Here is a 15,047-nt window from a genome sequence, read left to right on the forward strand (position 1 = left end):
TGCTTCGGTTCGGAACGCAGAAATCAATAGGCTTAAGAAAACAAACTCTGGATCCACTCAAAACCAATGATGGCAGGAAACGTAAGAACGTCTGACAGGGTTGAAATTTAGAAACGGATAACGAGCGAACCCGAGAGAGAGAGAGAGAGAGAGAGAGAGAGACGGAGGGAGAGAGAGGGTGGGGGTGGGGGGAGGGAGAGCACACAAACTTGGTGGGGGGGGGTCCTTTCTGAGAAGCCAATACATCTCCATCGAGATGATTTTAAGCTTTCCTTAGAAGCAGTGAATATAAATAGTTATGTATGCCAATTACTGTAATGCAGACATAGCTAGTAGTTACTCTTTCACTGTAAATGTGTGGCGATCGGGGAAAACCCTTCACTCGAGCAAACTTTGGCATTTTATAATATATAGCTGCAGTTCCGAAAACGACACGCTTTCCTGATCTCAACCAGAAGCAAAGTATTGTGGTTACCTCCATGTGAAAATTAGGACAATCGCATTAAAAAAAAAAAAAAAAAAAAAAAAGATTTAATTCCAATTCATTCCAAAGGCACATGGCCTACTTCTACATGTATAACCTAATCCACTTATATATGTATATATATGAGATGCGCCGATACTAAATTTCTCAGCCGATACCGATAACCAATAGTTCTGCCTTTTATACTTTCTTATAAATGAATAATCATTAATTTAAAAGAATTCTGAAAGAAATGCAAATAAAAACTTTATTCTCTCCATTTCAACAAGTTGTTTCACAGTAACTGGTCTCATCAACACAAAACACGTTACTCTAATTAACATGAACTCAATTCTGAAGATTAAAGTAAGATTATTAACTTATTGAATGTTATTAATTCATATCAACATTGACTGAATTGTAAAAAACCTCCTGTTAGTCTCACATTCACTCACCGCAAACACAAGCATTTCTACTTCATCATCGAACATCAAACTGGTCATATATAAAATCAACTTTTTTTATATATTAACATTAACTGGATATGAAATATGCTACTCTAGAAATATATTTTTCTGTGCAATATATACTTTTTTTCTCAACTCATCTTTATTTAAATCTTTCAACGGCGTACCGGCCCTTTAATTCAGCACGAGCAGCAGCGTGGCAATAAATAAATAAATTAGTCTCGATGCTGAAGCTCCCGCTTCACTGCAGCTCACTTCCGGTGTCAAATTTTATCAGTGCAGAGATTACAGAGATTACAGACTGCAGTTTTGTCCTCATTCCACACAAGACACATCTTCTTTACACACAGCATGAGATCGATGTGTTTTCCCGCCCGCTTTTGATTGACGGGATGTAATCGGTCCTGATCATCGGATGTTTCTAAACTATCGGCCGACGGCCCATGACGGGAAAAATCGCCTTTATCGGTACATCGGTGCATCTCTAATATATATGTGACAAATTGCAAAGAATTTACAAAGGGGGGGGAAAAAAAAAAAAGTTACCACATCAGTTTCTGTCTCATCCCCTGATGTAAATGTCACTCACAGCATTTAACCACGAGCCTCATCATCATCTATTCACTCAACCGATCTCTTTCCGAGCTGAAATATGATCGTGTATAATTATGATTAATCCAGTCAGTTCTGTTCTACTTATTAATATATTTCTTGTTATTAAATGTGTATAAGTGCCCTTCCCTGTTTTGAGGACATTTCGACATCTAGTCTTTGAGCTCAAACTGAATTGATTAGGCTTACGTGCGTTTCTCTGTGGCATGCAACTCTCCAAAGACTCGATCATACGCGTTTGCTAACCCGGCTCCTTAACTCGACGTAATCCTTACCGACAGCCGGCGCGAGGGTGTAGAATCGCTTAAATAAAAACATTTCAACATCGTTTTCGGTAAAATAGATTTGTTTTCTTAAAATAGAGGTGTCAAATATCTTATTGGAAGGGAAAACAACATTTTTTGTCAAAACCCTGCTTTTTTTTTTTTTTCCTTCTATTTTTTTTGTGTGTGTGTGGATGTTTTCCAGAATTCAGCTGCAGCAATGTCTGACATGATTCCCCAGACATCCACCAGTTATACAGGAAGCTACACCAACGGAGATGCACATTAGAGGAACGATCAAATGAGCAATGAAATAATGAGCCATAAACAAACCCCCCCCCCCCCCAAATATTTTCAAATAAAAAGAGATAGAAAGAAATGTATAGGAGTAAACTACCTGGAGTCTACTCTCTAATCCTGGTGTTGCTCTGTGAGGAGAGAAATCTCTGTTTACTGTATGACCAAAAAAAAAACAACAACAACAACCAAACAACCATTTTGCAGAGACGGGCGTCACAGATCTAAGCCCACGCTCTTTCTTCTCACATAAAGGAAGCACGCCTCATACATATTGATGTGCATCTCTGTAAACATGATTTAATACCTCTTAATAATGCACCCAGGAAGACCAGAAGGGTTTCACACCACATCAACTCCACTTCTCCGCACAACCGGTATGCCGAAAAACGTCAGATGGTATCATTTACGCAGAAGTGTATAACATTTACGTATAAGAAAACGGCAATGAGAGGAAACAAACGGTCTACATCCTGTTTGTGATTCATATCTCCAAACTGAGCTCTCACAGTAGGAGTGGAAAATGTGATTTCTAGGATAAAGGCAAAAAGAGGCACTCTGAAAGAACAGTAGCCCCAGGGATTCCACGAGAAGCCCCTCCCCCCCCCCCTCCACTTCACAGCCAATCAAATGAACCTGGTTTTTGACTGAGTGATTGTATCGTCATGGTAACTGATCGTATCGTCACAGAGACATGATGGTGTTCAGGTAGGGCAGACGACTTCTAAGGATCCGAGTGTCTGGCTCAGAACTCCGCCGCTGCCGTCAGCGAAATACCAGTGAGAGGCGGAGAATCAATATCACGGACGGCGGTTTGTTTATGATGGTAAGTTTATGAGTTTTGTGAGTCTGGAGTGAGATGACCAAATATCCTGCGCACACGCCTGAGCTGACTCAAAATAGGGTCAAGTGCACTTCAAGGAGCGGCTGAAAAAGAGGCTCTATAAAATACAGAAACATCCAGTGGTCTCTTATTGGTCAGGATGCTGAAGGATAAACTGTGCATTATGGAGGCCATATTAATCTTCATCATTATAAATGACATTATTTATAAATTACTCCCCATTGTCCCTATTCAGGAGGTAAATTCACACAATCAGTCTATGGGCACGTCTGAAAAGTAACAGATGCTGCCTACTCAGGATGTACTCGGAGGCAGGAAGACACTGAGTCACGTCCAAAATGTGGCTGCCTTTTTTTTTTCTTACATATCCAATGACACCAGGGAGGACAGGAAACAATTTCTAGACAAATAGATCATTTATCATTTTTTATTTATTTTTTGCTCACTGGATACATGTTCTATTATCTCCAGTGATATTTTATTCCACCTAACTACCTATCTATCGAACAGACTTAACGAGCGTTTAGCGACAGCTCGGCAACGCCGTGCTGTATGCTGCCTTTGAAACTGAAATAGTTTCCTTGCACATACCTTTGTAGCTATCAAAGTGCTGCCTTCTAAGACACCGACTTACGAGACCGCATGTGCATCAAGGTATCTAGGCTGCTGCTTTCTGTTTCAGGCCCAGTATGTGGCCGCGTTAAGTATCAGTTTTTGGCAACGGTTCTGCAGGTACATGAAACGTTGCTTTGTCTCGGAATCTGACATGGGATATAAATAAAATAAAAACGAAATAATATCTGTGCAGAACATCAACACTAAAAATATAATAAAAAAACGTCGTGAACTGCAGTAACTAACAGATGATATGCAGCGCAGTTCGGACACGCTACAGGTATGCTTAATTTACCCCCCCCTACAGGAAGACAGGTCAAAAGATTTGACCTATGTTAACTGTTCGACGCCTCGCCGTTACACGCCGTTGGAGCTGTGATTACGGTCACACAGAAACAAACCCAGATTTGAACGAACTTTTAAAAAAATATATGCATCCTAATGTATTCATTCATTCCTGTAACTCAAATACATGCATTCTTTTATAGTTCTAGATTGCACGAATGCATATTGCATGCATTATCCATTAAATACGATACAGCAATATACATATAGCACTAAGTAAAAGTAGATTTTGAATGTAATAAAGCTGGTGTATGATGCTGTCTGAGGTCGAGTATTATTTTGTCAACCTGCCAAATGTTTAGCAGAGAAAGTTTAATAATGTAGACGCTTAATTATAGGCATATTTTCTGGTCCACTGGCTTTAAATATTATAATGCTCAACTATTTCAGAATTACACATCGTAAAACTTGGCTTTACACCATATAGTTACAGGCTCTACTATATAAACGTCAGCATTTTATAGCTACAATTAGACTAACACGGTAGGACAGATCCAGTCCTGTTCTCGGACTCGAGGCAGATCATTTGGTTCGTCTCGTCGTCAGTGCATGGTTGATTTCGGGTGGCTCTATTCAGGATATATTGCACCATTCGTAGCTGCCATCAGCATCAGCATAGTTGAAGAGCAGCCGGCATGTTAAATCCGAAACCCCATTTTACTGTCAGCGCTGGGAGAAAATCCACTTCAGACTTTGCCTTTATGGCTATATTATAGACATCTATAACTGTTTTTTAGGTGGCTCTAGTTAGGAAGTGTTCCACAGTTCATAGATGCCATCAGCATCAGCATAGTAGAAGAGATCCCAGAGCGTCAGGCTCTCAGGCCTAAGGATAAAAAAATAAAGTCAATCGTTCAATGATGACTTTCGACGAATGCTAGGAAGCAATGTAGGAGAGATCTAATAAAATGAACAATCATGAAATGTTCTATAAAAAGGTAAACAGCTTAATATATACAGATCTTATATAAAGACCTTTAAGACAGCAAAAGAAATGGCCTGAAGCCCATACTGGTCCGGTTTCAATTTCACTTCCTGTGAACAATATGTCTATTCCTTTCTTTTCAATTGAACCTCCAATTACTAATAAAAAAAATTAAACAACAACAACAACAACAATAAAAAAGACTATCCATATGAACGGTCAGCTTTTTGGCTGGTTCGGCATTGAAAAACGGATCCGCGGCCTTGTTTGTCGTATAAGCAGGCCTTTATAACTCTGCGTGTGTGTGTGTGAGAGAGAGAGAGCTGTATTTTGTCTGAAATCAAACACCAGAATGCTGTATGGAGCTACGGCGTAGAAGTGCGCCTGTGGGAAGTGTGGAGTGGGATGTTTTTACTTTCATGCGGGCAGCAGAGAGTGAAAAGCAATACTGCAGAATAATGAATGATAGCTGCTGTGACCACTACTTAAATAGCAGTTTCTCCATTTTAGTATTCGAATAGAGCACACCCCGCCCTCGTTCTTTCGATTAGCTTCTACGGTTTGCTAATTTGATGGAGTGACAGTTCGCCTCATCACCATGCCAAATTAACCGTTACCAGAAACGAATGACTTTTTTTTTTTTTTTTTGTCTTTCTGCGTCCTTTCCCATCGAAGTGAACCTGTTCTCCAGGTAAAATTTATTTGCTTTCACTCCGACTGCTCCTGGCTTCTTATAGCTTAGATGGTGCAACTGAAATCAACGTGCCCGTTTTCTTGCGATCATTAAAATGGGGAAAGTCATTTAAAAGCCAACTTTATAAATTACTTGTTTTTTTTTTCTTTCTTTCTTTCAACACTTAGCCGAACCAAGTTGATTAGAAAACACCTCAGACTCAGACTATAAACAGGACAGAGAACTTAAAAAGTTCCCGTGCACGGCTCTACTTCAGACAGAGCGGAAAAAACAAACGGCCGGAAGCCGACAAAGCAGAAAGCTACAGCTTGAGGATGTGTCCCATGTGTTAGATCATAATGAAAATTTCACTTTGTACTACTAATGATGATGATTCACATACACACACAGCACAACAAGCCCAATTCTCTGTGCTGATGGCTTATGTAGTGCCCAGTAGAATTAGAACATATCTAGGTACACAATTACTGACTGTAGTCCAGCTGTTGCTAAGCGTGATTCGACAGCCCCTCTCATGGCCTCCATTATTGGAAAGGGACCACCGCTAGAGAGCTCGTGTTATATGGGGTGGTGAATCTATTAAAAAAAAAAACAACAAAAAAAAACTATATACATTTCTAGATTTGCACGTAGCATTAACGTAGCAGGTATTTTGATTTAATAATCCGATTCAGTTCAGTTTGATCTGTATAACAAGATCTTTTAACAACGGACGTCGTCACAAAGCCGCTTTACAGAAATATATACATTTCGGATCTTGAATTTTACGCTGGTAAATCGATCCCTAACGAGCAAGCCAGAGGCGACGGTGGCGAGGATAAACTCTCTGAGATGATATGAGGAAGAGACCTTGAGAGGAACCAGACTCAATAGGGAACCCGTCCTGATCTGGGTGACACCGGATACCGTGATTATAAATAATTCCCTTCAATAACTGTGTGCTACATGATAAAAGAAAACAGTGCAACTGTGTAATCAGGAAATTCACCACAGTCTCAACGTGAAGTCTAATCCGCTGAAGTCATGAACTGTCTACGAAATAATGCTATTATTTGTTCCCTTCACATGCCATACCATAACCTACATTCAGACTATGTACCTCGTCTACCAGTTGTGGTCAGGTTACGCAGCGTAATTTACTATGATGTTAACTTTGCGATACCGATTCAAACTATACAATGTTGCTCGTATCAAGGTTTTGAGGAACCTTGGAAGCCATCCAGCCATTTTCTGTAACGCTTATCTTTACTGGGTCGTGGGGAGCCTGGAAACTATCCCAATGGGCTCCAGGGGGCACAAGGCGGGGAACACCTCGGACGGGGTGCCAATACATTGCGGGGCACAATCACACACCCATTCAAACACTACGGACACGTTTGGACATGTCAATCAGCCTCCCATGCATGTCTTTGGACCGGGGGAGGAAATCAGAGTACCTGAAGCGAGCGAACGCGCTAACCACTAAGCCGCCGTACCCACAAAAACAAAACGCTAAAAGTTCAATCAACAGTGCAATGCATAAAAGCATGCAGATGCAGGTCAAGAGCTTCAGTTAATGTTTACATCCCAATGTTTACATGTAGCCCCAAGGTTCAGCATGTTCCGAAATGCTTTTCTGCTCAACGTGGCTGTAAACAGCGGTTATTTGACTTACTATAGACTCCTTGTCATCTCAAACCAATCTGGCCGTTCTACTCCGACCTCTTTTTCAACAAGCTCTTTCTCTCAGCCAGCAGATCTGCTGCTTACTGGATGTTTTTTACACCCCCCCCCCCACCCCTGCAACTTCTAAAATAATAAAAATCAGCCTATCTGGCACCAACAATCATGCCCCGATCACACTCTTTCTTCATTCTGATGTTTGATGTGAACGTGAACGGAAGATCCTGACCTGTATCTGCATGATCTTATGCACGGCACTGCTGCCAAATGATTGGCTGATTTCATAATTGCATGAATCAGCAGGGGTGTTTTTATTAAAGTGGCCGGTGAGTGTATATTTTAACAGCTAGGTACTTCTTGCTGAACTATTAGGCTTGGTCCATGTTCTAAAAATACCGAATATGAGCGATATTTCACAAAAGTGTACCATGACAGCCCAGCCCTACTTTACATTGCTTCACAATGTAGGTCACAGCACCTGCTAGAGGGAAAACAGCATCCGGTAGTGCATAAATATGCTATGTGAGTCTATGTGCAGTAGTTAGTGAGAGTGCCTAGAATTTCAGTGTGTATAACGAGCTGTTCTTTCCTGGTGGGGGAAGGGGGGGAGACAAGCAAACCAATTCTTCTTCAACTCGCACCCATTATGAGAACCTGCCTTTGCCCCGACCCCCCCCCCCTCCAAAAACACAAACCTATTAACCTCGTCTCATTCTCAAGAAGTACCAAACGAATACACATCACCTCAACAGTCACTCTGTTCTCCTAGCATCCGAAGCATCTGAAAGGAACAAACCTGGCTGCAGTACGCTGATGCCCAGCAGGTTAGATGTGCGGTTAGCGATGATCCTCCAGGTGCCGTCGTAATTTCTGCGGTACAGGACGGCGGCGCACTGGTACGTCCCGGACTCTTTGCGCCCGGCTCGGGTGACACTGAGGCGGAAGTTGGTGTTGTTGCGTGTGCGGTCCACCGAGGTGCGCGTACCAAGGCCCAGCGTCTGCTCGCCCCACTGCAGCGTGCCGTCGTGTGTGAACGTCACCACGTCTCGCAGCTCGCTGCCACCCTCCGCCGGCTGGAAGCGCCACGTCACCGAGGCAGGAATGCTAGGGCTATGGCGGGATTTCACAATGCACTGCAGGTCAAACGAGTCGCCAAAGGTCACGCTGGGAGTGCGTGACGAGGCCGACACGAAGAAAGACGACTCTGGCAAAGAAAAGACAAGACAAGACACATTGTGATGAGACATCTTCCAGCCACTTTCTTAAAAAAAAAAAAAAAAAGGAGTCAAAATGATATAGACTATATATGGAAAGGTTATAGTATAGTCTCCCTGTGCACTTCATGGAAGGTGAACTAGTCCAAATTAGTCTGCAATTCCAGCAGGTATGAAAAGACAGGGTCGAATAAGGACAGAACAGACATCACCAAATCATAATACATCTATTTATATTTTATAAACGTAAGACGCATATGCGCAGTTGTATTTTGTGTAGTGAAAAAAAAAAAATGCTGACTGCCTGGGTTCTAAAGCACAAAGTAGCGCACAAGTCTTTGAACGAAAAGTATGCGTGTATGGTGGTGCGATTCAGTTTCAGAGAATCGGATTCGTTTGCTCCGACACTGTGATCTAATCTCATTAATGGCAGAGTGTGACGAATCCACTTCTTAACCTCCGTGTCCACGTCTGGTGGTTAACACTGGTCTATATGATGCTGAGAAATATCCGACACGGATAGGAAGTGTAGCAGACAAAACAAATGCCTGTGCATGTGCTGTTTATTGGTCACATATACGTTACAGCCGTGAAAATCTTTCCCTTCGCAAGTCCCAGCTTGTTAGGAAGTAGGGGTCAGAGCGCAGGGTACGGCGCCGCTGGAGCAGAGAGGGTTTAAAGGTCTTGCTCAAAAGCCCAACAGTGGCAGCGCTGGGACTTGAACTCCCGACCTTCTGATCAGTAACCCAGAGCCTTTACCCGATTGTAAGCAATTTCTGCAATGAGAAGCATCCTCATTAAACAGGGATGCCCAGGCTGCTCATTTTCCCCTCTTGAAGATGCAGAGGAGGAAACGGGCTTGAACGGTTTCCCAAAAGAGGGCACAGTGCCATTTGGCTGCTCTAGCACGTAAGCACTGTGGTGGTGGTGAACAGCTGCCACGAGGCGCTGCCTCTACTCTTTTAAAGCCTTAGAATCCTGTGTAGGAGGCAAGTCACACTTGTTTAGAAAAGATCCAGGTCTTTTAAATATAGCAACTGTTTGTGAAAGGACTGCGGTATAAACAAGTGCTTGAAATTGCACGGCTTTTCAGGCTGACCTTACCGAGCTTTTATGGGTTACAGAAAGACATAGCAGCCTCCGAAAGCAAACTCTGGGGAAACTGTTTGTGATTTAGTTTTGTTTGAAGTCTACTGATATACCACAAGCTTCTTGATTATGGGCCTCTGTTCCTATTATTGCCTCTCATCAGTGCTTGTTACGCTGGAGGAAGTGGAGGGGGAAGGGAGAAGACTGAAACCCAAACTGCGAGTAATTTATATTTGCACACACACACATATATACATCAAACACCCGCAATACAGAAACCAATAAAACAAACCACCCATTCAAAATCACACATATAAATCACATATCCTGAATTATGCTCTTTAATTATGATTTCATTAGACCAAGACTCATCACACGGTTTCTGGCAGGGTGCTAAATCATTTCTGAGCAACTTGACCCATCTATAAGCATATAAAATATGGGCGTTTCATGCTTACCCGGAAGACAGGAATGGCTATTCCATTAATCCCAGAGAGTAAAACGATATCCCCTGCCGAGGTTAATGAGACAGCAACACTGGAGGTTTTTAAAGTGTATTTTCAAAGATGTAGAAAAGTAAAAGGGTCATGTACAAGACGTCAAACTTAAAATATCTCGCGTTCCAATTTAGGTCTGTCCAGATTGGGCCAGGAATGGACGTCTGTTCTTAGTCGAAGCTCACTGGGATACAATGTAGCAAAATAAGGAACAATACATGATGGGGCATTGTGTTCTAGGAAAATAATCAACAACACATGACTGCACATGCTGAAGTGTGTTATTTCTCTTGTACCAGAGCGATCTGCCAACCTGTTTATGAAAGAAAGACGCGTCGTATGTTTTATCCATTTATAGTTACATTTACCGTTGTGGAACATCCATGAAACAAGTTAGTTCCTGTCATCACTATAGCTATAAAGTGCCATTCCGTTAGTTCTCTCTTATATTTAATACGACCAAAACATACAGCTTTTCATGTTACAAAAAACCTGCAAAGCCCTCCATTCTTTAAGGAATAAACAACAACAACAAAAAAAACACCACCTCTGACACCATCCCTCTCACTGTAACGAGTACTAACACTGAAGACTCCTTTAAAAATGCTATATAAGCACCTCCTCACTGGAAACTTTACCATATTAACAGTCACTTACCCTGTCTAATATGTCTACATGCAGCATTCGCCATACAAGTCCATGTCTAACTTGTTACTATAGAAACAAGCTGCTGTTAAAGGAAGTTATTCAGTTTTCGACCAATCCGAATTGAGAATTCAACAGTGCTGTGGCATAAGCACCAAAAATCTCTAATAAATATATTCTTTTCTGGAAATGAAACACACAAACAGGACACTTGGAAAACCGTCGCATCCCATAACCATAACCACATGGGAGGATGAACCCATGCGAAGTGAGTATCGAAGGAAAAAGTGGAAACGGAAAGAAAGGTAACGAGATCCGAACGAGAGAGGCCGGGATTAAAGAGCAGGGCGCAGAGCGTAGAGGAGGAAAGATGAAGAGAGTGATTAATGAGTTTCAGATCAGAGATCATAAGAGAATGACAAGAATTCTAGGAGGAGATGGATCCGGGGAGATGAATTGTACGCAAGACAGAGAAAGATAGAGAGGACGGAGATAGGCAGGCTGAGGGACAGATAGAGAAATAGAAGAGAGAGAGACAGAATGTTGATGAGCTACAGCATTCCCCTCTGATCTTTCTTGCATATCCTTCATGTCTAGGTGAATTAGCTGATGTGTGCTACGCTCTGCTATCTGCTCTTTCATGCTCATAAATGGCTCCTTGTCCCTGCCGTCCTTCACTGCAGAATACTGAGAGCTGAAAAGAAAAATAATAAAAACTTGTCTTCATTTCCAGAGAGCGGAGCCCAGCTGCAGGACGGGAAAGCTGAATGCTTGTTCATTACACACGGTGACACAGCAGACCTGTCCAATGGGACTGTGTGTACACCGGATTCAGATCCGGTGACTGGGGACGCCACTGAAGAACACTGAACACGTTCATGTTCACGAAGCCAGTTTGAGACGACTTTTGCTTTGTGACATGCTGCATTATCATGCTGGAAGTAGCCATTAGAAGATGGGTAAATTATGACTATGAAGGGATGCACATGGTCAGAAACAATACTCGAATACGCCGTGGCATTCAAGCGATAATTGATTGGTATTAGCAGGCCCAAAGTGTACCAAGAAAACATTCCTCAAAGCATGGCACCACCTCCAAAAGCTTGGACTGATGACACAAGGCAAGTTGGGTCCATGGATTCATGCAGTTGGCACCAAATTCCGACCCTACCATCTGAGTGCTTCATCAGAAATCGAGATTCATCAAACCAGACTACGTTTTCCAGCCTTCAACTGTGCACTTTTGGTGAACCTGTGCTCACTGCAGCCTGAGCTTTCAGTTCTTGGCTGACAGAAGTGGAACCCGACGTGGTCTTCTGCTGTTGTAGACCATCCACCTCGAGGCTCGACATGCCGTGCATTCCGAGATGCTTTTCTGCTCTGTAGTTATCGGAGTTACTGTAGCCTTTCTGTCAGCTTCGAACCAGGCGGGCCATTCTCCATTGACCTCTCTCATCGACGAGGTGTTTCTTTCTATCCGCACAACTGCTGCTCACTGGATGTTTTCTTTCTCCTTTATTCAACATTGCAACAACAAGACTATTGTGCATGAAAATCCAAAGGAGATCAGCAGTTATAGAAATACTCAAACCAGCCTATCTGGCACCATCGATCATACCACAGTCAAAATTTTCCCCTCATAATGATGGTTGATGGAAATATTACCCAAAGCTGATGGCCCGCATGAATTTATGCATTTCACTGCTGCCATATGATTGGCTGTTTAGATAACTGCATGACTGAGTAGGTGTACTATACATGTGTCCCTAATAAACTGCTCGGTGAGTGTATATATATATATACACACACATACAGTATAAACTCATGCATGCACGATATAGATGCAGCTACACATACAACCTCCCACATACAACAAACTGGACCTAACGAAGACTTCTCCTCCAACCTCCCTTAATAAGCACGCAAAATAACCACGATCATCTAAATAAATACAGACGAAAAGTAACAAGTACGTTCATTTCCGTCTGGGGGTGTATACAAGTGCGATAAGGAAACCAGCCACACAATATATTTCCTATTAGTTCTGTGTTCCAAACCCAAGCAACATTTGAGTGTTTTCCCAAGCCTATTGTTTTCCCAGAAATCGGTTTAACCAAACTTTTTTTTGTTGTTGTTGTCGTAGTGAAAGAAACTTACAGCCATAACCTTACAACCATCAGAGTTAAACTGGCTTTTTGTGCTCGTGTTTATGTATTCCAGAGACAGAACCATGTGGCGCACGTCTGCCCCCAAACAACAGCAACAAAGATTTAAAGCACCCAGACAGACTGTCAGGTGCAGCAAATGCCTCGCCAGTGTGACCTCTAGGTGTCCTTTAATGTCAGCTACTCAAAGCCTTGCACTCCTGAAGCACCTTTTTTCCTCCTGTCACTGTGTTTATCTCTCTGTTCGGCTCCACACAGCACACCATTATTCATTTATATCTCAGTATAGGAAAGATTCTGAACGCACAGCTTTAATGGTGTTTAGATTTCGCAGATTTTAAAAGTATGGACTGAAATGTTGCAGAATATAGCACAGAGATTGAATACAGAGAAAATGAATACCTGTGTTCCAATGAGCAAGCACTGAATCCAATGCATTTCTAAGTGTTCTCCAACATAATAGCACCTTTTTTTTTTTTTTAAACTTATTTATCAGGAGCTCTCTGTATACATGAGCAGGATTCTTCCCCAAACAGGCTGACTGCCCAGGGAAGGGTCTGAGTCACTCAACAGACTCTCTGTTCTCCTGAGGCAAACATACTGGTATGTTGATAGTTCATGAAACTAGAGGAAAAGTATTTTTAGCCAGTTTCATCATCATCACACCTGTCTTAGTCGTAATTCAGGACAGAAGGAAGTCACAAGGAGATGAGTTACGAGCATCTGCTTTTCCCGCAATTACAGGTGCAATCAAAATGATTGAACCCCTACTGTAAGTCAGGTTTATTATCAAAATGTACAGACTTTCAGCTGTTTGAAATGAACAAATCGAACAAAAGCAACTGAAATAGTTCGACACAATGAACGCTTCAAGTGGCTTCGCCGAATTCAACTGAAAATGCGACTTATAATGATTTCTCGATTTTTAAAATTAATTCCACCCCCTGAATAGAATCACTCACAACGGCACAAATATTCACAACAGGTGTTGTCTCAAGCACACTTCGTGCAAATAATCAAAGGCTTCATTAGCTGCACCAGGTGTGCTTGAGCTGGAACACATGAAATACCTGAACTGGCTAGGGGTAGAAAATAAATGAAATACCTGGACGGGGCAGAAAAAGGAAGCTATCGACGGCTGCAAGCAGATTTCTGAGAAGGCAGGGTGTGAAAAACCCTCGAGTGACTGAAAAAGACCTGCAGCAAGACTTGGTGGTAACAGGCACTGAGGTTTCAGTGAGCACAGTAAGGTGTGTACTGAATGCTGAAGGTTTCCATGCCAGAACTCCAAGACGTTCACCACTACTGACCCAAAAGCACAAGAAAAGTCGCTCAAAATCATATAAATAAGCCACAGAAGTTTTGGGATTCCGTTCTGTGGAGAGACGAAAGACGACTGGAACTTTTCAGCACGATGGATCAGCGGTATGTCTGGAGGAAGAAGAAAGAACACTCTGTCCACAGTCGTGCATGGTGGTGGCTCGGTGATGCTCTGGGGCTGCTTTGCATCTTCTGGCACTGGAAACCTGCAGCGTGTGGAAGGCGAGATGGATTCACTGAAGTATCAGGAAATCCTAGCAGAAAACATCATGCTGTCTGTGAGGAAGCTGAAGTTTGGGCGTCATTGGACCTTCCAACACGACAATGATCCCAAGCGTACCTCAAATTCCACCAAGGCTTGGCTGCAGAAGAAGTCCTGGAAGATTCTACAGGGTAATCACAGTCACCTGACCTGAACCCCATCGAAAATCTCCGGAGGGATTTGAAGAGGGTCGGATGCGGCACGCAAACCCAAGAATATTACTGAACTGAAGGCCATTGCTCATGAGGAATGGTCTAAGATTACTCAGGAATGCTGCCAGAAGCTATGCATCTCATTTGCAGCAGGTCATAACAGCAAAAGTGTGCTCTACTAAGTACTAAAGATGCTCGCCATGAAGGGGTTGAATAAATTTGAGACTGGAGAAATCATTATAAGTTGCATTTTCAGTTCAATTTGGGGAAACCGCTTGAAGCGTTCGTTCTGTTGAAAACTATTTCAATTGCTTTGTTTGATGTGTTCATTGCAAACAGCTGAAAGTCTGCAAATTTTGACAATATACCTGATTTGGACCGGGGGGGGGGGGGGGGCGGGTTTGAATAATTTTGATTGCAACTGTATATGTGGGTGGGAGAGGGAGAGGGAGAGGGGAGGGGGAGGAGAATTATTAACAGCATATAATAATATAAGTAGATCTTAAGTAGTGCCAC

The 15,047-nt window shown here is 42.4% G+C and overlaps 1 protein-coding gene across 2 annotated transcripts in view; it reads right to left on the bottom strand.

Annotated features, from left to right (window-relative positions):
- The window catches only part of igsf3 (immunoglobulin superfamily, member 3), a 148,235-nt gene that overhangs the window by 24,358 nt on the left and 108,830 nt on the right, over positions 1-15,047 (bottom strand). For both annotated transcript variants that reach the window (XM_053627573.1, XM_053627572.1), the window contains exon 6: positions 7,984-8,391. In XM_053627573.1, coding sequence (XP_053483548.1) covers positions 7,984-8,391 — 408 coding nt within the window. The remainder of the gene's footprint in view (positions 1-7,983; positions 8,392-15,047) is intronic.

This window comes from Ictalurus furcatus, chromosome 6, assembly GCF_023375685.1.
Source record: "Ictalurus furcatus strain D&B chromosome 6, Billie_1.0, whole genome shotgun sequence".
Lineage (NCBI taxonomy): Eukaryota > Metazoa > Chordata > Actinopteri > Siluriformes > Ictaluridae > Ictalurus > Ictalurus furcatus.